Here is a 27,164-nt window from a genome sequence, read left to right on the forward strand (position 1 = left end):
GCGCGCCTGCGTCTGACTGTGTGCGCGCCTGCGTCTGACTGTGTGCGCGCCTGCGTCTGACTGTGTGCGCGCCTGCGTCTGACTGTGTGCGCGCCTGCGTCTGACTGTGTGCGCGCCTGCGTCTGACTGTGTGCGCGCCTGCGTCTGACTGTGTGCGCGCCTGCGTCTGACTGTGTGCGCGCCTGCGTCTGACTGTGTGCGCGCCTGCGTCTGACTGTGTGCGCGCCTGCGTCTGACTGTGTGCGCGCCTGCGTCTGACTGTGTGCGCGCCTGCGTCTGACTGTGTGCGCGCCTGCGTCTGACTGTGTGCGCGCCTGCGTCTGACTGTGTGCGCGCCTGCGTCTGACTGTGTGCGCGCCTGCGTCTGACTGTGTGCGCGCCTGCGTCTGACTGTGTGCGCGCCTGCGTCTGACTGTGTGCGCGCCTGCGTCTGACTGTGTGCGCGCCTGCGTCTGACTGTGTGCGCGCCTGCGTCTGACTGTGTGCGCGTCTGTGCGTCTGACTGTGTGCGCGTCTGTGCGTGTGTGTGCGCGCGCGTCTGACTGTGTGTGTGTGTGTGTGTGTGTGTGTGTGTGTTAGGGTGGACTTCAGGAAGTTGCAGATCAGTTGGAGTTGAAGCGGATCGGCAGACAACATCAGGCCGGTTCGGACTCTCTCCTGACTGGAATGGCTTTCTTCAGGATGAAAGAGGTGACGTTTACAAACCTGCTGTGGAACTTTACTGTGCATGTGGAAAACATCTGAGCTGAACAGTAGCTTCAGTTTAAGAAACTCAGAGAGAAAGAAAAGGATCAGTCTTTAACCTCCAAACTGAGGTTTAAATTGTAAAATAAGAATAAAACATTTGATATAAATCATTTGAGACCGGTAATTAAAAGTTTGATATTTTAAGATGCGTTTTTATTCATTCACGTACGAACGTACGTATTTATTTGCATCTGTTTGGATTTAATTTGCAGTTATTTTTCGAGGACAACATCGACGACGCCAAGTACTGCGGCCGGCTCTACGGCCTGGGCTCGGGCTCTTCTCAGACTCAGAACGGCATCTCCAACTCGTCACAGGATGAAGCCAACAACAAGCACTGACCTCCGACGCACCACGCACTTGTTTTTAATCCCTCAGAGCAGATACTGGATTCCCCCCACCACCCCCACCACCCCACACACACCCCCCGATTCACCTCCATCCTTCAACCACATCCACGTTGGAATGATGTTGAAACCCGACCAAACATCTCCAAACCAGTTCTGCCGTCACACCCGGTCCAAGCAAAAACGAACAAATATTCCGATTCCAGCTCTCCTGCGTAGCGGCGATCATTCCTCATCAAGCGCATCGTTCCTCCTGGACATTTTATTCGTTTGTTTTATGGCATTAAACAACCGAGAGAAAAATATTTTTTAAGCACAGGACTAGCACCTCGTCTCTCCCAGCTAACGCGAGTCTCAGCGTTTTTAATATGCTCCACCAGCAGTTCGGCACAATCTCGTTTAGGATTGATTTTTGTAGTAAAAAAAACAAAAAACAAAAAAAAAACAAATCCAAAACAAGAGATCCGGTGCGGTCGAGTCGACCCAAGAAACATCTGTTCCGTGTCGAAATCTTTTAAACGATGCTGCGAAGTGTTGTGTATTAAAATGTAAAGTTTTCAAAGGAGCCAAAACTTTTAGCATTTTTTCCTACGAGAAAAAAAAACAACTTTTAAATCTGGACTTGTTTGTTACGGATTAAGGTGCAGGGGGTCACTGGTTCTGTGCAGAACGTCCTTTAATTTGTTCACCATCAAACAGGTTGTTTGTGGTACGTGTTGTTTTTATTCCATCCGATGTTTGAAACTCTTGTATATTAAAATGTTTTCTATCAACCGTTAGTTTTTTTTTTTAAATTTTATTTGTTTAATTCAAATGCAAGTTTTTGCATTTATTTTTCACCAACATGTAAATATCTGATCTTTCGTCTGAAACCCAACAACAGTTTAGAGATCTGATAGGAAATAAAATAAAAAGTTTAAAAATTCAAGCTTAGTATAAAGTGTAAATGAAATTTAGACTAAGTTTTTAAAACAAAGTAAAAGAAACTTTTCATACACACACAAGCAAAACTAAGTCTACAGATCTAAAAACATCAAAATTAAAATGGATAAAGTTCAACAACAGATCAACTAACAAATAAAAATCTAAATAAAATCTAAAAAAAAAACAATATAGAGTAAAAAAAATTGAAAAGTAATTGAATAATCAGAATTAATCTCACTCACTCACTCACTCATCTTCTACCACTTATCCGAACTACCTCGGGTCACGGGGAGCCTGTGCCTATCTCAGGCGTCATCGGGCATCAAGGCAGGATACACCCTGGACGGAGTGCCAACCCATCACAGGGCACACACACACACACTCATTCACTCACGCAATCACACACTACGGACAATTTTCCAGAGATGCCAATCAACCTACCATGCATGTCTTTGGACCAGGGGAGGAAACCGGAGTACCCGGAGGAAACCCCCGAGGCACGGGGAGAACATGCAAACTCCACACACACAAGGTGGAGGCGGGAATCGAACCCCCAACCCTGGAGGTGTGAGGCGAACGTGCTAACCGCTAAGCAACTGTGCCCCCCTCAGAATTAACCTTAAATTCTAAAATCCACCACAACTAAATTTTAAAATCTCAAACCAAAATCTAAAATGGAATTTAAAAAAAAAAAAAAAAAAATCTAAATTAAATTAAAAAGCATTTAAAAAAAACTAGACCAAATTAAACTAAACAAATTGAAATGAGTAATCTAAAAAAAATCCGAATTAAATCTTAAAGGAAATTCAATTGGAAAATAAAAGATCTATATTATCTATAATCTATAATATTAAAGTCTAAAAATAATTAAAAACAAGTCCTTGTTAGAACATTTCTCCAAATGCAGGATGTCTGTTAATCAGTGTGTTAATTTTGTAATGACGACACGTTTACGTTAACAAATTAACTGGTTCTGATGCTTTATCGTTGCTCGAGCAACCGCACTCACCACAAACCTTTAGAAATTGTGTGTAAGTGTTTCGGTTGGTGAAGGTTCCTGTTCGGAGATGTTCATTAAACGTTTTTTTGAAGGAGTCTCCAATGTCAGCACGTCGTGTCTGTGTGTTTTTTTTTTTATTAACTTCGAGAATCTTTACGTTTCAGAAAACTACAATAATTACAGTGTTGATGTTTTAGAGCTTGTGAGCAGTGATTGAGAAAACCAGGAGGTGAGAACAGGCTGTGGAATTTAGGTTCTTCTGCAGGGTCGCGAAGGAACCTAAGAAGAGGTCGTCTGAGGTCGTCTCTGAGGAGTATCTGGAATCCATGACTGGACCGATCTCAAGATTCTCATCTCCTCACCTACCTACAGGAACCTTTCTCCAAGGAAAAATATGAATGAATAGAAAAAAATGAAAAACAGGAGAACAAAACAGCAAGCAGTCGTTCAATTAATCAAGATATGTTCTTCTAGCAGAGGTTTTTTTGAGCAACATCTGAGGAAGATGCATTCAAGGGCTGGACACCATAACTGGTTCATCCATCCATCCATCCATCCGTCCTTGGTGCAGTAGCTAGCATTACTGCCTCAGAGCTCCGAGACTGCAGGTCTGATGTTCAGCTCAGAATGTGGAGATCTTTGTGGAATTTCATATTGTCTCACCGTCCACATGGATTCCAGCAGGTTTTTCCTGCAGTACAAAGACACTTAATAGGAGTATGGACTGCTCAGATCGGCCATTAATAACATTAAATACTCTCTCGTAGTCATCAAGCTTTACATGAGCTTCTGATCGACTCCTGCGCAGTAAGTTTTCTCCTTCAACACCAAAAAAAAACGTCCTCTGGAGGATCAATAAAAAGTCCATCCACCAATCCGTCAACTCCGTCCATCCAAGTTGTACTTTTCCATCCAAGTCTACAAATCATATTCAAAAGGGAAATCAAATAAAAAAAAATATGAATCTAAAAAATAAAAACCCAAATAAAAAGGTAAATAAAAAAAATCTGAAAAAAATTTTCACAAACAAAAAAAAACCAAACTAAATTTAAAGTAAAAATGACTGACTATGATGACTATAAACAGGGTGCTTTTATTTACGGTAAAGAGAAGACCAGGCTTCATTTAAAGCTCGCTGGTCCAGACACATTGTCTACAAGGCTTGCGTTAACTGCGTTAATTATTCGTGTTAATTATTTTCCGTCTCTGTGTCTTTACGGTTAATAAATAAAGCGACTCGTCTCAGTTTGTGGGAGAAAGAGGTTTATTAAAGTATAACAGGTGAAAGAAAAGCTGACGTGAGCTTCGTTTTACACCTTAAACAAAAATACAAATATTCTTTATTCAGGAGAAAAGGACTAAGTGCTGTTGTGGATTTCTGAAGCGAATCTCTGCCGAGCTTTGTACGGCGAGCCCGTGGACGCGTACGTGAGCAGCAGAGCCGACGCCCTCTCGCGGAGATGACGTGGAATCCCGCCGAGGTGCCGATCGGCGAACGAGAGGACGAGGCAACATTCGAGGACGTCGGGGAAGACGTAGTTCTGTAACGAAGAAACAAAGGAATAAGAGAGCGTCAGATTTGCGTGGGAAAATGCCAAACGGTTACCACGGCAACGGTGCTCCTTAGGGATAAAAAAACTAAACTGTTTAATTAGCGTTTAATTTTCTACAAATCGTAGCAAGATAGAAAGAATTTTGACACGTGAGCGTTGACGGCCGATCGGACGTTAGACCACAGAGCCAGAGTTCTCCAATCTGATTGGTCGCTAGGTTTGTATTAAATACGCAAATTAAAGACGTTATCGTTGCCGTAGTAACAGCTCGATGCGATCGAACACTAGTGGTAAACGGATTAAAAACTTTATTTAACAAAAGTTTAACGTCTAGACGGTTATGGAAGAAGTCTTCAGCGTCAACACAGGAAAGTGTTCAGGACTTTGGGAAGTTTACATGTTCTGTTTTTTTTATTAAAATGGAAAAAAAATGCGTTTTTTTTGTCTTATGTACTGAGAGAAAATAAAATAAATCTCAAAATTCTAACTAAGTATTAAAAAATAAACACGGATTTCTGAATACGTTCTTAATACAGTCTGAAAATCTAAAAAAGAAAATCCAACTCTTTAAAAAAAAATCTTAAACTAGAATCAAAATCGGGGCACGTTGGCTTAGCGGTTAGCACATTCGCCTCACACCTCCACCTTGTGTGTGTGGAGTTTGCATGTTCTCCCCGTGCCTCGGGGGTTTCCTCCGGGTACTCCGGTTTCCTCCCCCGGTCCAAAGACATGCATGGTAGGTTGATTGGCATCTCTGGAAAATTGTCCGTAGTGTGTGATTGTGTGAGTGAATGAGAGTGTGTGTGTGTGTGTGCCCTGCGATGGGTTGGCACTCCGTCCAGTGTGTATCCTGCCTTGATGCCCGATGACGCCTGAGATAGGCACAGGCTCCCCGTGACCCGAGGTAGTTCAGATAAGTGGTAGAAAATGAGCGATGAGTGAGAATCAAAATCAAATAAAAGAAAATGAAATGAACAAAAAATCAGAATAAAATCTAAAAAACAAAACCAAATCAAGTGACAAAAAAAAATAAATAAATCTACCACAATCAAAAATTTTTAAAAATAAAAAATGAAACCGGGGGGCACGTTGGCTTAGTGGTTAGCACGTTCGCCTCACACCTCCAGGGTCGGGGTTCGATTCGCGCCTCCGCCTTGTGTGTGTGGAGTTTGCATGTTCTCCCCGTGCCTCGGGGGTTTCCTCCAGGTACTCCGGTTTCCTCCCCCGGTCCAAAGACATGCATGGTAGGTTGATTGGCATCTCTGGAAAATTGTCCCTAGTGTGTGATTGCGTGAGTGAATGAGAGTGTGTGTGTGTGCCCTGTGATGGGTTGGCACTCTGTCCAGGGTGTATCCTGCCTTGATGCCCGATGACGCCCGAGATAGGCACAGGCTCCCCGTGACCCGAGGTAGTTCGGATAAGCGGTAGAAGATGAATGAATGAATGAAAAAATGAAACCAGAATGAAAATGAAATATTAAAGTCTAAAAAAATCCAAAAGAAATCACTTACTTTCACGTGGTCTGGAACAGCAGCGAGTTTTTTCTGATGCTCGGTGACCTGAGCGACCAGAGCAGGAAACATCTCTGCAGAAGATCTGAGAGAAACAGAGAAGAAGAAAAGAGCTTCCTGTTTCTGTCTCTGAACCCGATCGGATGTTTAATAAACGTCTTTACAGCACAAACACCGTTACCTGGTGTCCAGATCTCTCTGTCCTTCTGCAGCGTTCTGCTCCTCCATGAGATCTCCAGACTCCACCTGAAGGTGTCGGTGTTGCTGGACCATCCCAGCTACTCTGCTCTGGATGTCCTCTAAAGCTCTCTGTGTGGACTGAAAGGCAGCGTGCGGCTCGGACAGAAGAACGTTCCAGAATTCCTCACAGAGAAATCCGTCGTCGTCTCCGGGTTCGCTCTGGTGAGCGGCGTCTCCGTTCTCTACCGCCATCCGGTGGCCGTTGGAGGGTTTGACGCGACCTTTTTGACTCCACCAGCTTTTATACATGAGCTGGTAACAGATCAGAGCCTCCAGACTTCGAGAAGCTGCCAAACTTCTTTCGTTGCTCTCCAGCTTCTGTTTATAGACCTCTAGAGAATCCAGATCTGTGAAGGGGAAAAGCTTTAAAACCATAAAACTCTTCAGTGGAGATGAAGCCTGTGAGAGTCTCTTACCTTCAGGGAGGAAAAGCTGGAACATCTCAACCATCAGAGGAAAATGATTAGTCTTGAAGACTCGAGTCAAAGCTCTCAGAAGCTCCTCGAGAAGTGAGCTCCAGTCACCCAGCAGCTCACTGAGTGCAGAAAGAGTGACATCCAGGGCCAAGTGAGACAACAGCTGTAGAGTGGGAAGACAAGACGTACACACACACACACACACACACACACACGGTTGAGGAACATAATCAACATGAACGCCTGCTTCAAATACCTTTGATCTAAAGGGAACACAAACTTTTGCACTCAGAGGTACCTGTTTTCCAGGTGTGCTGGCGGCAGCAGGCGGGTTCTCCACCGCTCCTAGCTGTTGATGGAGCTCTTTGAGCCGCTCCGGATCTGCAGCGTCGAGCCCGAACACGTTCCTCCACACGCGCTGTACGTCAGCGACGAAGCTCTCGGCGCTGGGATTAGACCAGGTGTGACATGACAGCGAGGACCACGTCACCACCCCGGCGTGCGACAGTCTCTGAGTCAGGAGCTCACACACGCACACGACAAGTCTGTGACCCTACAGCGAGAAGATCACGTCCCATACGATGAGAACCTTCTGCACTGAAACGCCTGAAGTTTACAAAGCCGTACGTTTCTATTAAAATCAAACTGACCATTAAGGAGTCTTGAGTGCTGAGGATCTCCTGCGCCGCCAGAAAATCCTGCGAGTGCACGAGGTCTTTGGCGCATCTCAGAGCGAGCGAGTGGCACAAGTCCGTCTCGCCGGACAGCTTGGCCAAGTTGGCGGCCGTCTTCAGCGACATCACGTCCCCTTTCTTAGCGATGACTTTGGCAGCGTCGAAACTGCAGTCAGCAGCGAGGTAGCTGGAGGAAAGGAAGCGGATCAGAAGTTTATTTACTTTTTTTTTTTAAAAAGAATTAAGGCTCTATTTCTTACACAAACTACCAATTATAGGCAAATAAACCCTTCTGTAACCGTGTCTCTGGGAGGTTGTTTACCATATATGGTGATTTGGGGGTGTTACTTTATATGCAAATGAGATAAGATGTTTTATTCAAACACAACTGCGTGAAGAAATTCAGAAGTTATAAGACAAAGATTTCTCCTTGTTCTCGTCTCACCACTTAGCCGCGGTGGTGTAATGTCCGTCCTTCTCCAGTACGGTGCTCCAGCTGGTGTACAGGTCCTTCAGCACAGGGTCCTCAGGCTGCAGTCTGGCTTTGGCCAGGGCGATGGCTTCTCTGTGGAGGAACCACAAACTTTAACACACACACACACACATACATACACACACATACATACATACATACATAAACCACACACAGACACAGACACACAGACACACACACACTCACACACACAAACTCACACTTACATACGCACACACACAGACACACACACACAGACACAGACACACACACTCACAGACAGACAGACAGACACACAGACACACACACATACATAAACCACACACAGACACAGACACACACACTCACACTTACATACACACACTCACAGACACACACACACATACATAAACCACACACAGACACACACACACACTCACACTTACATACACACACTCACAGACAGAGACACACACACCCACACAAGGTTTATGCTAAAAAGCCAAGTTCACCTGTAGAACTGGTGAGATTTGAGGAGGCCGACGGCTTCGTAGACTTTGTGAATGGACACGAGGTGTGAAGCTGCTTTAAGGAACTGCTCCTGCATACACAGCTGCTTCACGTACGCCTCCACCGTCCTGAACCACACCTGATAACCAGCTGGAAGCAGCAGGAAAGAAACCATTACCTCCTACACTAAGATGAGGGACGGTGTGAGATTTAACCTGTGTAACTAATACACACATCTTTATACAAGAAATAACACTGACCACATTTTGGATATTTACTTCATTAAAAAAAAAAAAAAAAAAAACAACAACAAAAAACAAAAAACACACCACATGAAGAAACGTTAATGAAGCAAAAAACAAAAACGTCCAGTTCACGAGCAAGACGATGAGATTTGGGACTTTTTTTTGTGTTGGACCAAAGCGGTGGATCGAATGTCAGACTCAAATGGCAAAGCTGGTCACTGGGTTTAGATAATAAAAGTCTTTTTGCTTACAGACAAAGAAACCCGAGACTTATACTTTATATTTATTGTATTCAAGGTGCATCAGTTAAAAATGAAAAAAAAATAAATAAATAAAATAAAATAAAGAAAAGCAACATTTAATTAAATTAAATTGTATTTGTCGAGCACTTTGGACACTGAATAGAAAAAATAAGAATAATGATTAAAATTCATATTTATTCCTAATAATGAGACTGATACCAGGATCGAGGTTTCGGTACCGTTTTGGGTACCAGATCCGAACCGTTTGAAGAACCACAGGAAAGATTAGAGAGCAGTTACCCATGGGAGCTAAACTCAGGAGGTGGTCAGTCAGCAGTCCTTTATCTGAGGCGAGCTGCAGAGCTCCGGTCAGGTCTCCTTTCCACAGCCTCAGATACATCACGGAGTCGTAATGTCCTGCGTCCAGGTGACCGTCCTCTACACGGACAGAGCACACGATCGTCTCAGTTACAACCGAATTCTTCGATCTGATCACAGCGGAATTGTTGATGTAACGATGCGTTCGGGTTACAAAATGTTTACTGAACACTTTTTTTTTTAATTTAAAAGGAGTCTCCGGTGGCAGGATTTTTTTCTTGCACTTTTTTTACTCGCTAATGTGAAAAGCTAAAAAAAAAAAGGCTGGTGAGTTAAAAACATTTGTAGCAGTGATAAAAATGTAAAACATCGTGTGATCTGTGAATATTAATAAAAAGTAAAAAAAAAAAAAAAAAAAAAAAAAAAAAAATGACTGAATAAAAACCCTTCAAGATATCGGAAGATCATCAATTTTTCAGGTTGCCAGATCACGCCATTAATACCCCATAACTGAATCATTAGCCCTATTCGGACGGGACTAGTTTTCCAAACGACGTTTGAGTTAGAATTTTTTTCAGCCGACGTCTGTCATTTCACGTATGGATTCGGACGGGACTAACGTCTCTGTGTTTATTACGGAGGTAGGAGTGTCTGTGTTTAACATGTGCGCGTCGCACAAGACCACGTGTCCAGGATGCGTGGATTGCGTATGGTGCAGTTGACATGCTGTGAACTATATAAAAGTGCATTTCAGTAATATAATTGAAAAACTGTCAAACAATTTATGAAATTTGATCAAATGTATTTTGAAATTAAGTAAATTTACATTACTTTAAAATGTAAACATCCTAACTTAAGTGTTTAAAAATGTTATACACGTTATAATAATATTAAAAATAATAAAAAAAAACAAATGTAAAAAATCTTTAACATCATATGGTTTTATATAGAACTTCTTATAAACCCACTGGAATAAATACGTTTTTATATCATTTTCACGTTATGTAATTGACTATAGAAATGAAAGTACTCTTACCTATAACTGATATTACAGTCGCCGGTCTTAACAATTTACATGATTTGGCTCTTCTGGTTGATTTATTTATTTATTTCTTCGCAGGGTAGCAAACACATTTACATCCATTATTGGTGTGCAGAAAGCAGAGACTTGAATACGCTAGTGTTAATACGGTAGTTCACGTTGACCAAAACAGACAAGAAAACGCGTTTTGGAAAAAAACGTTTTCGGCAATCACAGACATTCGCATTCAGACGGGATTAGATTTCTCAGAGGAGCGCCGATTTTGCTGAAAAACAGTAGGTCATTTGCTCTGGAATTTTTACACAGGTCGTGTGAGAAAAAGACAGACATGGCAGATTCGGACGGGATTAAAATCACAAAGTACGTCTGTGAAACTGAAATGTCTCTAACGACCCCCTGTAAAATTAGTCCCATACAAATAGGGCTTTTGATTATTTTTAGTTGAAAAGTCCTCTACCGCTTATCCGAACTACCTCGGGTCACGGGGAGCCTGTGCCTATCTCAGGCGTCATCGGGCATCAAGGCAGGATACACCCTGGACGGAGTGCCAACCCATCACAGGGCACACACACACACACACACTCTCATTCACTCACACACTACGGACAATTTTCCAGAGATGCCAATCAACCTACCATGCATGTCTTTGGACCGGGGGAGGAAACCGGAGTACCCGGAGGAAACCCCCGAGGCACGTGGAGAACATGCAAACTCCACACACACAAGGTGGAGGCAGGAATCGAACCCCCAACCCTGGAGGTGTGTGGTGAACGTGCTAACCACTAAGACACCGTGACCCCCAGTTGAAAAGTTTATTTATTTATTTATTTTTAAGATCCTTAATCCTTTATTTGTTTGTTTTAGCTCCAGAAATACTCACTACTACAGAACATGCTGATGTCAGGTCGTTTTCTTACCCTCCTCCTGGAACATCCTGTAAAGTGCTTGTCTGTCTGCGAACAGTCCGAGCTGGATGTATTCTCCGGTTCCTGGTACGCAGTTCTCCGTCTCTGTCTCACCTAAAGAAAGAGGCGACATCTGAGGGAAATTTCCACGAATTCGGAGAGCAAGACCAGCTGGGAGACGCCGGATTAGACGGCGGATTAGACGACGTGACGGTCGACACGGCGAGAAACGATAAATTCTACATTGTGATATTTCTTCACGGTCGTTGTTTGCTGACCTTTTGCGTGTCTGACGGCAGCCAGCGTGAGGCAGTCGTTCTGAAGCTCCTCTTTGGCTCGGTGGTCCATGGAGGTGCTGAGAGGAAGGATGGAGCGCGGCTTCCTCTTCTTCGCGCTCTGATCTAGAACAGGAAGAAGAAGAAGAAGACCGTTCACCTTTCAGTGACGTTTTATAAACGTAAATGGCTTTATATTATTATTCGTTTCCTGTATTAAATGTTGAGCTGTGACCTGATTTGTCTTTCTTCTTCTCATCCTTTTCGTCCTTCTTCGCGGTTAGAAAAGTTCTCTCGCCGTTAACATGGACTTTCTCTGTGACCGAACCGCTTCCCTGAGACAAACCTGGACACGAAAGAAAAAGATCTTGAGACACTTTTACAATCTAGAAAAAAAAAAGATGACATGATGAAGATGATGAAGACGAATTGACGTTACAGGTGACGTTAGAGACGACGCTTTCTCTCTCCTCATCTTCTCCTTCGTCGTCCGTCTGTCCTTCATCCATTCCGCTTCCGGTTCCTCCTGCGGCTTCTTCTCCCGTCTGCGGTTTGTTCTCGTCCGTCTTCGCCCAGGACTTTTCCAGGACCTTCTTTTTCTTCTTGGTTTTCTTCACTGGTGCTTTCTTCTTCTCCATCTCCACACGCCTCCGACCTGCTCGGAGAAACGTCCCTTCATTGCTACATTGCAGTCTGATCATTTAGCTGCTACACACTTAACTTTAGAACTATTTTCATGTAATAAGTGTTAGATTTCTTCGCACTCTTGGGCGGTTTAACGTGCTCCTGTTTGGACACGGCCCACTCCTGCACCGTGAAGTCGTCAGCGCCGGTCCAGATCAGGTCCGGGTTCACGGGTGACCACTGAACACACAGCACACGGCCGTGATGACCTCTGTAGTTACACACCGGCTCCTGTTTCAGCACGTCCCACACCTACACACACACACACACACACACACACACACACACACACACACACACGAATAAAAAAACCCATGAGGTTAATTTAGATTAAATTAGTAATCATTTAGAGTGTGTATGTGAGTGTGCGTGAGTGTGTGTGTGTGTGTGTGTGTGTGAGAGAGAGAAAGAGAGAGCGTGAGATGGACAGAGAGAGAGAGAGAGATGGAGAAAAAGAGAGAAAAATAGAGAGAGAGAGAGAGAGAGAGAGAGACAGAGAGAAAGAGAGAAAGAGAGAGAGAGGGGAGAGAAAGAGAGAGAGAGAAAGAGAGAGAGACAGAGAAATAGAGAGAGAAAGAGGAGAGAGAGAGAGAGAGAGGGGAGAGAAAGAGAGAGACAGAGAAAGAGAGAAAGAGAGAGAGCGAGAGGGGACAGAAAGAGAGAGACAGAGAAAGAGAGAGGGGAGAGAAAGAGAGAGAGAGAGAGAGAGAGAGAGAGAGAGAGAGAAAGAGAGAGGGGAGAGAAAGAGAGAGACAGAGAAAGAGAGAGAGGGGAGAGAAAGAGAGAGAGAGAGAGGGGAGAGAAAGAGAGAGGGGAGAGAAAGAGAGAGACAGAGAAAGAGAGAGAGACAGAGAAAGAGAGAGAGAGAGAGAGAGAGAGAGAGAGAGGGGAGAGAGAGAGAGAGAGAGGTGGGGGGAGAGAGAGAAATAGTTTAAGAAAAGAATGTGAGTAGAAACTTGTTCAGTTGATATTAACAAAACAGAGAGTTAATCCTCATCACATCACTGAGGCAGCGCTGGTTAAAGTTGTAAATGACCAGTGGATTTAAACTGGCTGCTGCTCAGACTCGCGCTCGGACTCGCGCTCAGACTCGCGCTCGGACTCGCGCTCGGACTCGCGCTCAGACTCGCGCTCAGACTCGCGCTCAGACTCGCGCTCATCTGACTGCATTTTGTAACTTGTTCCACTTTATTAATAAATCCAACAAACAAACTAAATGTGGAAACAGGAAACACAGCCTTACCTGCGCGGTGCCGTCGTAGCTGACGGTGACCAGGTGAGCGTGGTGATGAGGACTCCACGCCAAGCTCGTGATTTTGTTAGTGTGACCAGATAAAGAGCGGAAAGCTTCGGTCAACAACGCCGGGCTCTCAGACGGGGTCTCTTTATGAAAATAATCATAGTAATGAAAATAATGTTCAAAAAAAACAAACAAACCAATCAGACTCCCAGAAAGAAGCTAAATAAAATAAATAAATAAATAAGTAAAAAGAATAGAATATATAAAAATAATGGATTCAAAATTGATTTAAATAAAGAAAATATTTTTTCAAAGATTTTCTGTATTTTTTTTACTATCAAATTTTACACACTGTACGTTTATTAGATTATACGTTATTCTACTTTTCTTGATATTATTTAAGTTCTGAATCTTTTAATTCGTAATATAACGTTTATATTTGCTTTTTTACTCATATACTTTATAAACGTAACCGTTTTAAAACGTGTAAGACGTTTCTGTAGGAGTCGCGACCACGTGTCGCCCACCGATTGCACTGCGCAGGTCGTGGATGTAGACGTTGGCGTTGCTGGAGCCGGAGGCCAGCAGGCAGTGCAGCTCGGGCTGGGTGGTGGAGTGCTGATGGTGCCAGCACAGCGTGTTGATGATTTTATGGTGCTGCTGGATGGTGCACACAAGCTTCAGACTCGGAGCTTTGTACACGTCTATAGAGCTGTGAATGAAAACAACAGTGTGGGTTAAATCAGTGTGAAATGTTCTCCAAAAAAAATCTGAATCTTTCAGCTTTATATGACTCACAAAACAGACAGCTCTTAATGTCGCCCCCTGCTGTATGTTTATTGAATTGCGACTTAAATCACCAAAGAAGCTTTTATTTGAAACTACGTAGGGCTGGGCGATGTGACTGAAAACTGTATCACGATATCAGTGTTTCATATCGGTCGATATCTTATTAATAATTATTGATTTATGACCCGTTTAAAATAAGGACCAGGAGAAAAATATATTACATTTAAACCTTTTTATTTTAAACTTAAACCTTCCTCTGATCGTAAACCCCTCGGTTATTAAGACAGAAATGTCACCAAGCAGGAAAACTCTAATAATTATAATGTAAACATGAGTCTAAAGTCACAATGAACACTTAACAATGATCTCTTAACATTTAAGGTGCAAAATGAAAGAAAATGTAAGAAATGCTTAATAAAGTGTAATAAAATAGTGCAAAGTGTTAAATATAAACACAGAGAAACTTTTCCTCTTTTATTTACAATTTCCTCGCTCGCTGCGGCTCATTTTCTGCTCATCAGTCGCCGGTTACTGAAGAGGAATCCGGCAGACCGGCACGAGACGACGATACGGCGCAACCAAATTTGATACCGTTACACGATTGGCTGTTAGCGTGTCACTCCCTTACGTTGCTAGGTTACCAGAGAGCGAGTGCCTTTGTTAATGCAACCGAACTTGCTTTGCAACATCTGCTTTCTTCTGACAAAAATAAAAAATATCGAACACATTTTTTATTGATATCGATCACGTGTCTATCGCGATACATAACGTTATCGTTTTATCGCCCAGCCCTAAAACCGACAAGCTGACGGATTTACCCTGCATCCAGCCGCTACTCAAATCAGGAACCACATGTTTAATGTAATCTCTGCGTAGAAACCACTCACCCGTCTTCGTTTCCGACAGCCAAGACTTTCCCGTCTGGCTTCCAGCTCAGGTCTGTGTGAGGAGACAGTTTGTGCTGCGGACAACAGAGCGAAGGGGTTGTTAGATTAGGTGTAAATATATAACGAGGAAAAAGGGAAACATCTCGTGTTTGCTCGTCTTAGCGTGTTACTTTAATGTCGTTGGAGTCACGGATGAGTTTGTCGATGTTGCTGGCTTCGTCTGACAGCTTCCGCGGGTCGTGTTGAAAGATAACGCCTTCTCCTGCACAACTGTACAGCGTGTAGTCAGGTTTATCTCCTGCACCTGAGGACAAAACGCTCGAGCTTTAACTTTCCATTCAGCTCTAAATAATAATGGAACTGTTCAGTATTTCGTTTAGAGTAACGAGGCTAGAAACAAGGAAGGTTTCGCATCTTGTATCGAACTCAGTTCCCAGTGTTCGTCTCTTCTGTCTAGAAACAGAACTGAACTGGTTTTGGAGACAATAATTACAAAGACACGAGTCTTAATCCTTCACATGCAGGAAGAAACACTTTCAGAAAGGAACCTGCTCTAGAGGTTCATTACCTTTGCCTCTGGTATGAGCTCATGGTGGTTCAGGCTGGAAAACGTCCTTCTCTAGACACACGCACACACCATGACTCTCACACACGCACGCACACGCACACACCATGACTCTCACACACGCACGCACACGCACACACCATGACTCTCACACACGCACGCACACGCACACACCATGACTCTCACACACGCACGCACACACACACACCATGACTCTCACACACGCACGCACACGCACACACCATCACTCTCACACACGCACGCACACACCATCACTCTCACACACGCACGCACACACCATCACTCTCACACACGCACGCACACACCATCACTCTCACACACGCACGCACACACCATCACTCTCACACACGCACGCACACACCATCACTCTCACACACGCACGCACACACCATCACTCTCACACACGCACGCACACACCATGACTCTCACACACGCACGCACACACCATGACTCTCACACACGCACGCACACACCATGACTCTCACACACGCACACACCATCACTCTCACACACGCACGCACACACCATCACTCTCACACACGCACGCACACACCATCACTCTCACACACGCACGCACACAGCATCACTCTCACACACACGCGCACACTCTCGCTCCCGCACACGCACACACTCGCTCCCGCAAACGCACGCTCCCGCACACGCACACACTCCCGCACACACTCCCGCACACGCACACACTCCCGCACACGCACACACTCCCGCACACGCACACGTTTCAGTTTCTGGCTGAAAAAACAGTCTTGTGAGGAACCGGAGTGAACTCTCGCTCTCGACGCACACTCTCGCTCCCGCACACGCGCGCACACGCACACACTCCCACGCACACACTCCCACGCACACACTCCCACGCACACACTCCCACGCACACGCACTCCCGCACACGCACTCCCGCACACGCACTCCCGCACACGCACTCCCGCACACGCACTCCCGCACACGCACTCCCGCACACGCACTCCCGCACACGCGCACTCCCGCACACGCACTCCCGCACACTCCCGCACACGCACTCCCGCACACTCGCGCACGCACACTCCCCGCACACTCGCGCACGCACACTCCCCGCACACTCGCGCACGCACACTCCCGCACGCGCACGCACACTCCCGCACGCGCACGCACACTCCCGCACGCGCACGCACACTCCCGCACGCGCACGCACACTCCCGCACGCGCACGCACACTCCCGCACGCGCACGCACACTCCCGCACACGTTTCAGTTTCTGGCTGAATAAACAGTCTTGTGAAGAACCGGAGTGAAGGAAGGTTGAAGAATGCTCCACATTAACACCAAGCAGATGGACAGAAAACAAATTATCGTACAAAAAACCCATCAACACTTTCACCACATCACCATCTCTCTCTCTCTCTCTCTCTCTCTCTCTTCATCTCAAAACAAAAGCAATTATCTCCTCCATCCTCGGCCTGATGATGGATAAAGCGATAAGCGTTCTGTGGCCGCGGCTTTTCAAATGATGTCTCTGCTCCTCGATTTCCAGGCAAAATGCCCGTAAGGGAATCTGGTTGTACATAATCTCTCTCAATTACACCGAGCGTATGAAGGACGCTCCGGGCCGCGCCGCTCGGTGACTGATGAGTCTCAACACTGCTGCTGGTTCAATATTTGTCATCTGGGATTTGGGCTTTTTCTGGATGAACTCATTAAAATATTGAAAGGAAACTCACCAAATGACAGAGGAGGGACTGGAGGACCCCACGCCAGAGAGTAGACTGTTCTACGGTGGTAGGTGCTGGAGATCTGTGGAGGCCTACACACACACACACACACACACACACACACACACACGTAAACACACACGCGTAAACACACACACGTAAACACACACACGTAAACACACACACACACAAACACACACACACACAAACACACACACACGTAAACACACACACGTAAACACACACACACACACACACACACACACACACACACACACACACACACACACACACACACACACACACACACGTAAACACACACACACACACGTAAACACACACACACACACGTAAACACACACACACGTAAACACACACACACGTAAACACACACACACGTAAACACACACACACGTAAACACACACGTAAACACACACACACGTAAACACACACGTAAACACACACACACGTAAACACACACACACACACGTAAACACACACACACACACGTAAACACACACACACACACGTAAACACACACACACGTAAACACACACACACGTAAACACACACACACGTAAACACACACACACGTAAACACACACACACGTAAACACACACACACGTAAACACACACACACGTAAACACACACACGTAAACACACACACACACACACGTAAACACACACACACACACACGTAAACACACACACACGTAAACACACACACGTAAACACACACACGTAAACACACACACGTAAACACACACACGTAAACACACACACGTAAACACACACACGTAAACACACACACACACGTAAACACACACACACGTAAACACACACACACGTAAACACACACACACACACGTAAACACACACACACACACGTAAACACACACACACACACACGTAAACACACACACACACACACGTAAACACACACACACACGTAAACACACACACACACACACACGTAAACACACACACACACACACACACGTAAACACACACACACACACACGTAAACACACACACACACACGTAAACACACACACACGTAAACACACACACACACACACGTACACACACACACACACGTAAACACACACACACACGTAAACACACACACACACACACGTACACACACACACACACGTAAACACACACACACACACACGTAAACACACACACACACACGTAAACACACACACACACACACACACACACGTAAACACACACACACACACACGTACACACACACACACACGTAAACACACACACACACGTAAACACACACACACACGTAAACACACACACACACGTAAACACACACACACACGTAAACACACACACACACACACGTAAACACACACACACACGTAAACACACACACACACGTAAACACACACACACACGTAAACACACACACACACACACACACACACACACACGTACACACGTAAACACACACACGTAAACACACACACACACACACACACACACACGTAAACACACACACACACACACACACACACACGTAAACACACACACACACACGTAAACACACACACACACACACGTAAACACACACACACACACACACGTAAACACACACACACACACACACGTAAACACACACACACACGTAAACACACACACACACGTAAACACACACACACACACACACGTAAACACACACACACACACACACGTAAACACACACACACACACACGTAAACACACACACACACACACGTAAACACACACACACACGTAAACACACACACACACGTAAACACACACACACACGTAAACACACACACACACGTAAACACACACACACACGTAAACACACACATACACATCATGTGATTCAAAACATAATATCCTAGACATTTTAAGGACACGTGTGTTTTGGCTCTTACTTGTTGGAATAAACCTCATAGATTCCTACTTTTCCATCATCTGTGCCGAAAGCTAAAGATCCCTCCTTCACCGGATGCCACGCAAGCTGCCAAAAATAACCAGAAACAAAAAGTCTGATCATCAAAATTCACGTAAATGTGATTAGATTTTGCAGGAAACGTCACTGTTCTGTCCCAGTGTCAGACGTTTACGTAAACAGTCTGTGATGATTAATGAGGACAAATAACTTCCTGATAAAAAGAATTTTTTTATGTATTTTCCATAAAAACTTGGAGAAAAGCTTTGATCTGCCACACGGTCGTATTTTTGTAGCTCGAGTCCGTCACCACGAGCAGGATTGTAGTCCGTGAGCAGTCGCCCTTCTGTGACTTACAGCCGTGACCTTGGACTTGATCCCCTGCCAGAAGGTCCTGGTTTCGTACAGGTTCTGGATGGACAGAGTGTTCCACACACGGATCATGTTGTCTCCGACCCCCAGAGCCACGCAGCCTGTCGCCACCGGAGAGAAGCTGAGAGAGTAAATGAAGCCTCCCATAGTGGGTAAAGTCCAGCAACACTCCAGAGTGTCCAGATCCCAACACTTAATCTGAGAGAGAGAGAGAGAGAGAGAGAGAGAAAATGGGGGAAGAGGGGGGCAGTTTTCGGTTATGAAGCTGATTTCTGTTTGTAATTAAACCTAAATGTTCAAACTGATCTGTCTGAAGTTCTGAGGCGTTTTTCAGAACCCATTATTCAATCAGCATTCTCTAGACACACACACACACACACACACACACACACACACATCCCCGTATCAGTTTCCTCTGTGTAATAGAGTGATGTTCTAATAAAACACATTAGAAACCCGTTTCCCCTCCACCCTTATTGTACAACAGAGGATTCTCTAACTAATGGACCGTATGGTTACAGATAGTGAACGGCGGCTCTCACGTCTCTGTCCATGGACGTGCTGATGAGAAGATCTCGGTCCCTCACACACACTGAGCTCATGTTGAAGACGATGCGGCTGTGGTTCTGACCGTCTGATGAGCTGCCCAGAAGAGTCCACTTCTGTTTGCCTGATTTAGTGAGATCCCAAACCACCAGCTCTCCACTACACACACACACAGACAGACACACACACAGACAGAAACACACACAGACAGACACACACACAGACACACACAGACAGACACAAACAGACACACAGACACACAGACAGACAGACACACAGACAGACAGACACAAACAGACACACAGACAGACAGACAGACACACACACAGACAGACAGACACACACACAGACAGACAGACACACACACACACACACACACACAGACAGACAGACACACAGACAGACAGACACAAACAGACACACAGACAGACAGACAGACACACACACAGACAGACAGACACACACACAGACAGACAGACACACACACACACACACACACACAGACAGACAGACACACACACACAGACAGACACACACACACACAGACAGACACACACACACACAGACAGACACACACACACACAGACAGACACACACACACACACAGACAGACACACACACACAGACAGACACACACACACAGACAGACACACACACACACACAGACACACACACACACACAGACAGACACACACACACACACACACAGACAGACACACACACAGACAGACACACACACACACACACACACACAGACAGACACACACACACAGACAGACACACACACACAGACAGACACACACACAGACACACACACACACACAGACACACACACACACACACACAGACAGACACACACAGACACAGACAGACACACACACACACACACAGACAGACACACACACAGACAGACACACACAGACAGACAGACACACACACAGACAGACAGACACACACACACACACACACACACACAGACAGACACACACACACAGACAGACACACACACACACAGACAGACACACACACACAGACAGACACACACACACAGACAGACACACACACACAGACAGACACACACACACAGACAGACACACACACACAGACAGACACACACACACACACAGACAGACACACACACACACACAGACAGACACACACACACACAGACAGACACACACACACAGACAGACACACACACAGACAGACACACACACACACAGACACACACACACACACAGACACACACACAGACAGACACACACAGACACAGACACACACACACACACACACACACAGACAGACACACACACAGACAGACAGACACACACACACAGACAGACACACACACACAGACACACACACACACAGACACACACACACAGACACACACACACAGACACACACACACACACAGACACACACACACAGACACACACACACACAGACACACACACACAGACACACACACACAGACACACACACACACACACACACACACACACAGACACACACACACACACAGACACACACACACACACTCTTAAAACTTCTGGATCTTTGACGATTCAAAGCAAACTGGCAGAAAACATCAGCTTTAACATTCTCTAACACCGTATCTACAACTTTTTACTTTACATGATGAAAAAGTCCTGACCCGAAGCAGCTGGAGACGACCTGCGTAGGTCTTCCTTTAGGCCAGTGCACCGTGAGCCACAGCCTCTCCTTCATCCCAGGGTCCACTCCTGCACCTCGCCTCTTCAAAAACGGCAGCTTCAGGGTCATAAGACCTGTGAGACAGGAGACACGACACTACACTGTGACACCGAAACTGTGACAAGAGCCACAGATGATGATGATGATGATGGAGCCGTTTGAACAAAAACACAAACAGTATTTATCTGTAGGATTAAAATGTACAAGAACCTTTTAACTGGTCTACTTTTTATTTCGTCACAATTTATAGGATTTGTTCAAAAACCACTAGCAAAACTGTACAAATCCTAAAAATTATAATATTGTTAGAAAAATGTAAACTAATGAACTCCTAAAAAACTCCTAGATCCTAACTCCTAACTTTTTAGCTACTTAACTGTTAGTAAAAAATAATCAATCTTTTTTTTATAAATCTGTAATAAATAAATTGAAAATAAATTACAAATATAACAATTCTATTTACCAAACAAGTTATAATTAATATTTATTTCAAACTGAAAAAGTAAAAAAAAAAAAAGCAATAAATAAAAAAGTACAAAATAAATAATATAAATATTATATATAATATTTATAATATATAAATATTATAAAAATATATTAGCTGTTTATTTCACAGTGAAAAGGGTAACAAAAAAGTAACAAATTCATCTTTAATACATTTTAATTATTTGAATTTTAAAAGCAAAAGTTTTATTTACTATCTATCTATCTATCTATATATATATATAATTATTATTTTTTAAAACTTACACATTTTTAACACCACATCACCTCAGCTTACAATTATTTAAAGATATAAACGTCTCTGTTGACAGACAAACTGCTAAACGCATCCAAAAGGTTCTCAAGTGTTTTATAGCTTAAAACTTGGACTAGTGCATTTTAAATAAATTCTGGATTAAAGCGTAAACAGTTTAATTACGCTGTAATGTTCATAGTTTTCATGTGTAAAAGAAAACGATCTCACCTTTGCCTCTGGCTGTGCTCCAAATTCTAACCGTCTGATCCCGACTGCCTGAAGCCAGGTATCCTCGTCGCTCGACTTCTGCTGGCCCGCTGGACACGACGTCTGCAGAGAACAACAAACGTAGCTGAAAACAAAAGTACCAGGAAGAACACATGTCTGTGTGAAACCTTCAAACTGTTGATTTATCAAAGCTTTGTGAAGAACAATACCGGCGCTGTCCTCCAGTCGAGGGTACAGCGTGTCCTCCTGGGGCTCGGGACACCAGGCGAGCGCGTGGATCTCCTCTTCGTGACCGCGCAGGCGATGGACCACTTCTCCTTTCTTGCTGATGTCGATCAGTGCGATCATTCCATCCTTGTACCTTAGAGAGAAGAGAGAGGAGTGTCAGAAGCTCACGATTTAGACTCCTGCACGCCTCTAGATGAACTCTAGTCTTACCCAATGGCCACATAGTTCTCAGTGTGTGGAGAGCAGGAGAGACAGAAGATGGTTCTGGGTTCGGGGAAGAAGCTGCGAGTGTCTCCTCTACCAAGCCAGTGACACACCACGATCCCTTTCTCGTCTCCAGACACCAGTAACGTTTTCTGCATTGGAGACCAGTGGAGGGCAGAGATGGTGTTCTACACACACACACACACACACACACACACACAAACATCATGATCTATAAGTAATAAGTTGACTTCCAACTCCAAACAAACAGTGTAGTGCATTAATGGTATTCTAAAGACACCAAGTTCACACTCGACAACTAGTAAAATCTGTTTTTTTGTTTTCTGGATACAGAAGTGTACGTTCGACACGATCCGTCTCAGATGACACGAGTCTCTGACGGTTCCCCGAACCCGTCGACCTCTCTATCTTTATCGGACGCTCGTTTTTAGAGGGAAAAAAAAACAGAAAACTTTGCACCCTGGACCACTTGTGGTCCTGGAGAACCTGAGTAGTGAGGGATTGTCCTGGTCCTCAGAGAGAACCCGGAGCTGGAGAACACGTCCCAGAAAGCATCTGACAGGACGTAAAGTGGACAAATACAACATACAAGACAAATCCACGTCCAACAGATCTCCAAGAAAAACTACCTACAAAACAAGACAGATTCTCATCACTTCATCAGCAGACATCTTTATATCTTCTGTACCTGACCTACCTGGTGGACATTATGTTCCTCTAACACCACCTTCTCCTCCACATCCCAGATCTTTACCGTCTTATCATCTGAACTGCTGGCGCAGATGTTTTCTTCAGCATCACGTCTGCAGAATGAGAAAGCAGACACTCTTTCTGTGTGGCCCCTGAGTTCACCTGTGGGGGACAAACGATGGCGATCAGAGCACAAGCGTGTCAGCAGGCATGAAGGTGAGACAGAGAAACTTCATACCGAGCACTTGTGCTGATGTCGCGCTCACTTTCAGCAGGTAAACAGTGTTTTTAGCTCCGAAGCCCAACACGCCGTGTTTGTTTACATCACTACAACACGAGCAGTACCAGTTCGGCGAAGCAGGAAGGAGTCTCTCGTGCATCACGACTGTGTTTAAAGCTAAACCGGCTTTTAAAAAAGTTTCTAGTTCAATACTGAGCTCCTAAAGTGTTACCAGGCAGCTTCCACACCTTTCATTCAGCCATGCTGCTTTTTTGTTTACCCGCCCGTTTTCTGTAAACCCGCCTTCTAACAAACGATTGGCTAAAACTTTCTAATCAGTGAAATGTATCCAATCAGAAAGCGACGATCCAACACTGACCAATCAGAGTGAGGAATAGGAATGCGGGTGGGAACAAAACGATACGCCTTACGTTTTCAACAACGTCTATGTCCGTCCATCGATCGAAAGTGTCGCGAAAATACAATACAGCTAACATAAAAAAAAAATAAAAGATGAACTTTTCATATTTACGGGTATGGAAAAGAAAACAAAGTGAAATTATAGAAAACCAAACTGTTAACTTATTCAGATTTTATTTTTTTGTCAAAGTTTTGTGTCTAAGGAAAAGGTAGTCGCTTTACGACACTGCCGGAAAGTACAAACAAACATGGCGGCCTCCGTTGTGACAGCGAGTGGTAAAAAAATACTCTACATTTTATATTTATTTTAAACGTTTTACCTCAGAATATTTTAGGATTATAATATTATTTTACTCCCCACAGGTGCTACACTACTCGGTCGTTTGCTTGGACAAATACATTCGAGGTTTGTAAATAATTCAGCTCCAGGCATCAAGGACAAAAATAAAGCTGTTTTTAATATCAATAAACAGCAAAAGTCTGTCGATTTTATATCATTTTAAACACATATATATGTTTAAAATGATATAAAATATATATAATTTATATATAAACATATATTGTTTAAGATATTAGTATTTCTCTTTAGATATTAAGCCATAAGCAGTAAATAAATATATTTGTCATTTAAAGTTGAACTAAATCGAATTATGTTAATTGTTGTTCACTGGAGAAATACGTTAGAGGACCTTCAGGCGATTAAGGTGAATAAAATGGGAAAATGCAGAAGAGAAGACGTGTAGAAGATCCGAACGTTCTTCTCTGTGTGATGATTGATGGCTGTCTGTTCTTGTGCTCCAGGTTCCTCACACAGTTCTCCCACACATCCTGTCTTCACACCAGCGCAGCACTAAACACCAAGAACTGGGAGAGAAAAAACCGCATGTTATATCCACCTCAGGAGAAGGATGAGCCCCGCAGACCGTCGGTCGGTCACATCTTTCTCGCTGTGCTTTCACCATCGGCTGTAAAGTGATTTCTTTTTATCTTAACATTGATCTGGAATGTTTTTTTTTTCCCCAGGAGATCCATCATTGCAGACGTCAGATTAAGTACAGCAAAGACAAGATGTGGTACCTGGCGAAGTTGGTAAGAGACACTTAGTGATACTGATCGCTGCAGGACATGCGAAAGTCACCTTTTTCTTTTCTTTTGTACATTTTAACATGACGTTCATTCGTGTACGTTACCTAAAGACTTACTGACTGGAACTGGTTTTAATTACTTATGAACTGTACAAACTACAAACGGGATGAATATGAATTATAGTCTTTGTAAGGAATCTTTGAAATGATTTAAACAGAGTGAACTGTTTCCTTTAATGTTTCAAAGTCCTTAAGCTTTACTCCACAATGGAGATGTCATGTTCACTGGTGGCTCCACACTCGATTTGTCGTTCGTCAGCTAACATCAGCGATTCTCCTTCTCTCTGACAGATCAAAGGCATGAGCATTGACCAGGCGTTGGCTCAGCTCGAGTTTAATGATAAGAAAGGAGCCAAAATCATAAAGGAGGTAAGTGTGGAACCTTGATGTTGTGTTTAAACCGCTTGGACTAGAGTTTCATCTAGTAATGAAAAATCATCTAGTAACGATTTTGCTCATCAGGTCCTTCTGGAAGCTCAGGAAATGGCCGTGAGGAACCACAACGTTGAATATAAATCTAATTTGTATGTTGGTAAGTGTTCGTATCGTGAAGAATCAACTACAAGTCAAAGGAAGAGCTTCATCCTTCAGATCGATCAGAAGAAGGCTGATATTCTATAACTACAAAACATCTCACTGTGTCCTGGGTCGAGCTGCTTTAACGTCGACACGTGTCGTGTAGGAGCTCTGCTAGTACACTAATCACTCACAAATAGAGAATAGGAAAATAGGAACGATTTGAGCAGGTGTTTTGATCTCTCTGACGTGAGCCCGGAAGCCCCGCCCACTTTATGTCTGTCTCACACTTGCTCGACCGGACTTCTTTAAAATGTATGGAGTTTATTAAAGTAAAAGAAAATCTCTCAGTGTGTTATAAGCAGCTCCAGACTACACAGCTGGTAATGTTATACCTTATTAAGTTTTTGATTTGATTTGATTTGATTTGATTCTTTTCCTTCCTTCTTTTCACTTCTAATACTGAAAATATTTCCCACGAGCCTTTTTCTGATCACATCGACACTCCAGGAGTTTAAAACGAGCACATTATTCAATCGGATATTTTAAAGAAAGAGAAAAAGAAAGACAGTGTTGTGATTAGAGTTAGATCAGAGCTAACGATCATCTCTCGTTCTTCACAGCTGACTCTTTCACGGGTAAAGGCCAGTACCTCAAACGCATCCGCTACCACGGCCGAGGTATGTTCGGCATCATGGACAAAGTCTACTGCCATTACTTTGTGAAGCTGGTGGAAGGCTCACCTCCTGTGGTGGAGCAGACTACACCTTTCGATCAGGCCAAGGAGTACGTACAAGAGCTGAAGAACCGGACCATCGTCTACTCTCTCTAACTGAAACCTGCTGAAAAACTTTCTGTAAATAGAACCAGTATTAAATCATGGAAAATG

The 27,164-nt window shown here is 44.1% G+C and overlaps 3 protein-coding genes across 6 annotated transcripts in view; 2 read left to right on the plus strand and 1 right to left on the minus strand.

Annotated features, from left to right (window-relative positions):
• The window catches only part of cnot8 (CCR4-NOT transcription complex, subunit 8), a 5,132-nt gene extending 3,265 nt beyond the window's left edge, over positions 1-1,867 (plus strand). For all 3 annotated transcript variants that reach the window (XM_060891190.1, XM_060891189.1, XM_060891191.1), the window contains 2 exons: positions 580-690; positions 960-1,867. In XM_060891190.1, the coding sequence (XP_060747173.1) occupies positions 580-690; positions 960-1,088 (240 nt within the window). In that variant the 3' untranslated portion in view covers positions 1,089-1,867. The remainder of the gene's footprint in view (positions 1-579; positions 691-959) is intronic.
• A 2,397-nt stretch (positions 1,868-4,264) lies between these two features.
• gemin5 (gem (nuclear organelle) associated protein 5) lies at positions 4,265-24,468 on the minus strand. Of its 2 annotated transcripts, none has more exons than XM_060890773.1 (28): positions 24,213-24,468; positions 23,982-24,136; positions 23,270-23,451; positions 23,041-23,192; positions 22,832-22,933; positions 21,806-21,938; positions 20,145-20,307; positions 19,588-19,800; positions 19,214-19,299; positions 17,295-17,377; positions 15,171-15,304; positions 15,001-15,074; positions 13,852-14,036; positions 13,328-13,467; positions 12,165-12,336; positions 11,840-12,055; positions 11,636-11,746; positions 11,404-11,526; positions 11,138-11,239; positions 9,161-9,298; positions 8,376-8,523; positions 7,858-7,977; positions 7,389-7,599; positions 7,037-7,291; positions 6,739-6,901; positions 6,264-6,669; positions 6,083-6,167; positions 4,265-4,559 (listed from the first exon to the last, which is right to left on the minus strand). In XM_060890773.1, the coding sequence occupies exons 1-28, from the start codon at positions 24,352-24,354 to the stop codon at positions 4,377-4,379; spliced, it is 4,377 nt and encodes a 1,458-aa protein (XP_060746756.1). In that variant the 5' UTR covers positions 24,355-24,468; the 3' UTR covers positions 4,265-4,376. The 2 variants fall into 2 exon arrangements, with proteins under 2 accessions (XP_060746756.1, XP_060746757.1); XM_060890774.1 differs by having other exon boundaries at positions 11,138-11,231; positions 11,402-11,526.
• On the plus strand, positions 24,170-27,164 carry mrpl22 (mitochondrial ribosomal protein L22). The gene is made up of 8 exons (XM_060890775.1): positions 24,170-24,190; positions 24,818-24,890; positions 24,978-25,020; positions 25,416-25,542; positions 25,638-25,703; positions 26,051-26,128; positions 26,222-26,291; positions 26,899-27,164. Exons 1-8 carry the CDS (start codon positions 24,185-24,187, stop codon positions 27,105-27,107), a joined length of 672 nt encoding a protein of 223 aa, XP_060746758.1. The 5' UTR covers positions 24,170-24,184; the 3' UTR covers positions 27,108-27,164.

Source organism: Tachysurus vachellii, chromosome 17, assembly GCF_030014155.1.
Source record: "Tachysurus vachellii isolate PV-2020 chromosome 17, HZAU_Pvac_v1, whole genome shotgun sequence".
Classification (NCBI taxonomy): domain Eukaryota; kingdom Metazoa; phylum Chordata; class Actinopteri; order Siluriformes; family Bagridae; genus Tachysurus; species Tachysurus vachellii.

What these genes read in the sequence shown, in the direction of transcription:
- mrpl22 (XM_060890775.1), top strand. An exon ending in CTCCGTTGTGACAGCGAGTG is followed by an intron (nt 24,891 to 24,977) that starts GTAAAAAAATAC and finishes TACTCCCCACAG; the next exon opens with GTGCTACACTACTCGGTCGT. An exon ending in GAGCCAAAATCATAAAGGAG is followed by an intron (nt 26,129 to 26,221) that starts GTAAGTGTGGAA and finishes TTTGCTCATCAG; the next exon opens with GTCCTTCTGGAAGCTCAGGA.
- gemin5 (XM_060890773.1), bottom strand. Translation starts at nt 24,354, where the DNA reads ATGCACGAGAGACTCCTTCCTGCTTCGCCGAACTGGTACTGCTCGTGT. An exon ending in AGGAACATAATGTCCACCAG is followed by an intron (nt 23,452 to 23,981) that starts GTAGGTCAGGTA and finishes GTGTGTGTGTAG; the next exon opens with AACACCATCTCTGCCCTCCA. An exon ending in CGTCGTCTCTAACGTCACCT is followed by an intron (nt 11,747 to 11,839) that starts GTAACGTCAATT and finishes TTTCGTGTCCAG; the next exon opens with GTTTGTCTCAGGGAAGCGGT.